Here is a 2,817-nt window from a genome sequence, read left to right as displayed (position 1 = left end):
CCTCGCTCTGTCTTTTTTGTTTTGTCGTGTTGTTGTTGTTTTGTTTTGTTTTGTGTTGTTTTTTCTCCCTCATTTGCATGCAATGGCAATCTCTAGACGTGCTTTGTCTATGGCTTCGGTACAAGTCTGTCTCATCAATGCCACTGTGCTTCCTCCCCCGTTCCCCCTCTCCCGCCGCGTCTGGGTCGCCCCTCTCCCGACGTGGTTCCTTTCGCCTCGCAGGTGGGAAGGAATTTAGTACACCGACTGCCCCATCTTCTGCTCTGGGTATCCCTTGTGGGGTGGCTTGGCCTGGTACTCCACCTCGACAGGCGTCGTTTCGGGTTCAAACTTGGGAAAGTTGTGTAACACCTTGTTGTCCTTGTCGATGGTTTTAAATTGGACGGTAACGCCGTCGCGTCCAACGACCCTGTTGCACGAAAATCCTAGGACGTACGGCGTCTTCTCCCCCTGACCGTCCATGTGCATGAGTCGAGGAATGACGAGGTATGGCGAGTGCTCGGGAAGGAACTTGTGCAGCAGGCTGACGTCGCGGGCCTGGAAAAAGGTCCACTTGTCGGAGAGTGGGTGGGAGGCATCGGCGGAGCTGTTTTGAACGACCTTGTAGAGCTCGTTTTCCAGCGGCTGCGCAACGCTCAACATGACAGGTTGGTACTCGCCGGCCCCCTGGAGTCCGCGCCTGTCTCGCTGCGAGATTGTAAAACACATCCAAGTGGGTTGCTCAACGCTAACCTCCAAAACGCAGGATGGCGTGCACGCCACGAATTTCGAGGGCACACGGTAATCGTTGAGGGACGGATGGGAGAAGCAAACGCCTCCGCCGTTGAAGTAATAGAGGCAAGCTTCCCACGACATCCAGAAGGTGCTACGATCATCCCTCTCAAAGTCGCAAGCTTGCGCCACTTCCGGGTATTGCTCCCATTTTTCATCGTCGCCGCACCAGTCACCATTCCACTCCGTGTTTCGACCCCATGCGTTGCGCAGCTTCAACAAACGCAGTTCGTGACTGGGAAAGTATTGCGCATCCAAAACTCTGTAGGCGTGTCCACTGAGTAGTCCCACGCTCTGGTAGCGCTTGGACAACTTGGGATCATTCGGGTTTTCATCCTTTGGATCCTTGCCAGGGGTGCTCAGCAACATTTGATAGTGAGCCCTGGTGTACTTTACCCAGTCCTGGAACAGATCATCCTTGCCAGAGCGAGAGGCGCTGGAAAAGGCATCATCAAACCTACAGCATGGAAAGCCTGTCAAGTCCTGAAGTGCGTGAAGTGGATCACCTGAGCAAATAAGGGCGTAACTGCCGTGCATTTTGGCAAATGCCTTTTGCAAGATGGAAGGCCACAGTTCGGCAAGATCACGACTGCTCTTTGCGTACTTGGGTTTGCCCCCGGAAATTGGAAGGTAGTTGTCGACGACGACGCTGCGCCAGAGACCGTTTTTGTTGAAGTTTACACGGTACGCGCCGACAGCACGCTCTCTTTTGCCTGCTTCAGCACCCTTGGGGTGTCGGAACATATTAAGAATAGCATCCGGGTTCTCTGAGACGGCGGCGATGGAGCACATCAGCCAAACATCTCCCAGCTCTCCCTGATCAAACTCGCCAGGGCGAATAGGACCTCTGAACAGGCGAACCTGATCAACCAAGTCGTCAGGAAGGTACGATGAAGGCCGCGCCCAGGGAAGATGCTTGAAAGGCTTCTTTGCCCCAGTGTCCAAAGAAGCCTGGCAGGGCGGAAACTCCGGGTCCACAAAGGGAAGATTATGCTCTAAACAAGCCTTCAAAACCTTCTCCGCATCCTTCTCATCCCCAATAATTTCCTTAATCTGAGCCATTTCCTGGTGAATGGTTTCCTCAGCAAGCTCTTGACGACGCTTACAGTAATCTTCTGATAAGGGAACTGCGCGGAGTTTGCTCGTGAAACCATTCACCTTACCCTTAACGAACATTTCCGTCTCTCCAGGGTAAACATAGACCTCAGCCACATGCTCACCATCGTGTTTTGTATACATTTTGGTATTTTCAAGGGGCTCCAACACGGAGTGCTTGCCAAAGGTGAACTGCACATGCATTTCATAATGGCGAGTATCGTTGTAAAAGGCCCAGGTCTTTTCTTCGCGGTTAAGAATGCGGTACAGCAAATTGGGCTCATCAAAACAGGAAAGAAATTCGCCTTGGTAATCTGGTTCGCCATTTTTGAAATGGGGCATCTCGGATACCTCTTCCTCTTCATAAACAGGGCGTAATGCTGTTGTCATTTCAAACTCATCGTCGCTGTCTTCACGCAAATCGTATTCAACTGGATCCCAACGAGTTGGTTGTTTTAATGGCGTTTTCCTTGGCTTGATAAAGTGATGAACCTCCTGTGTGTGAGGCGGTAACCCCTCCTCATTGTTCCCCTTCCTGCTCCCCTGATCCGCATACCCCACTGGCGACTCCCGTCGATGCACTTCTTCCTCTGCGTGGTGAGGCTCAGGAAGTGGGTGTTCGTGCCCTTCATCAGCAGCATGCGTCCCTTCCGCACGGTGGGGCTTAACCTCATCTTGATCGTGCTCATGACTTTCACCCTCATGAACGATCTCTTCCGTTTCTTGCAAGTGTTCTTTTTTATGGCTCCCAGGATAGCCAACAAGCTCGTCCCCCTCCACAGGGTATTCATGCTCGTGGTGCTCGTCAAGCTCGTGGTGCTCATCGTGTTCGTGTGACTTTTCGTGCTCGTGGTGCTCGTGGTGCTCGTCGTGTTCGTGGGGCTTTTCGTGCTCGTGGTGCTCGTCGTGTTCGTGGGGCTTTTTCGTGCTCGTGGTGCTCGTCGTGTTCGT

General features: G+C 52.7%; 1 protein-coding gene across 1 annotated transcript, besides 1 other annotated feature; it reads right to left on the bottom strand.

Moving 5' to 3' along the window:
* Positions 1–8: 8 nt before the first annotated feature.
* Positions 9–62: a sequence feature (A-rich).
* A 172-nt stretch (positions 63–234) lies between these two features.
* On the bottom strand, positions 235–2,817 carry Tco025E_09129 (calpain-like cysteine peptidase; the record flags this gene model as incomplete). The annotated part of the gene is made up of 1 exon (XM_029375955.1): positions 235–2,817. A coding segment is annotated over one exon (2,583 nt), but the record flags the coding sequence as incomplete, so codon positions are not given.

This window comes from Trypanosoma conorhini (genome assembly GCF_003719485.1).
Source record: "Trypanosoma conorhini strain 025E chromosome Unknown Tco_14.4_contig_00989, whole genome shotgun sequence".
Lineage (NCBI taxonomy): Eukaryota > Euglenozoa > Kinetoplastea > Trypanosomatida > Trypanosomatidae > Trypanosoma > Trypanosoma conorhini.
Note: the sequence above shows the minus strand (reverse complement) of the source record. Positions and strands in the feature narration are given on the sequence as shown.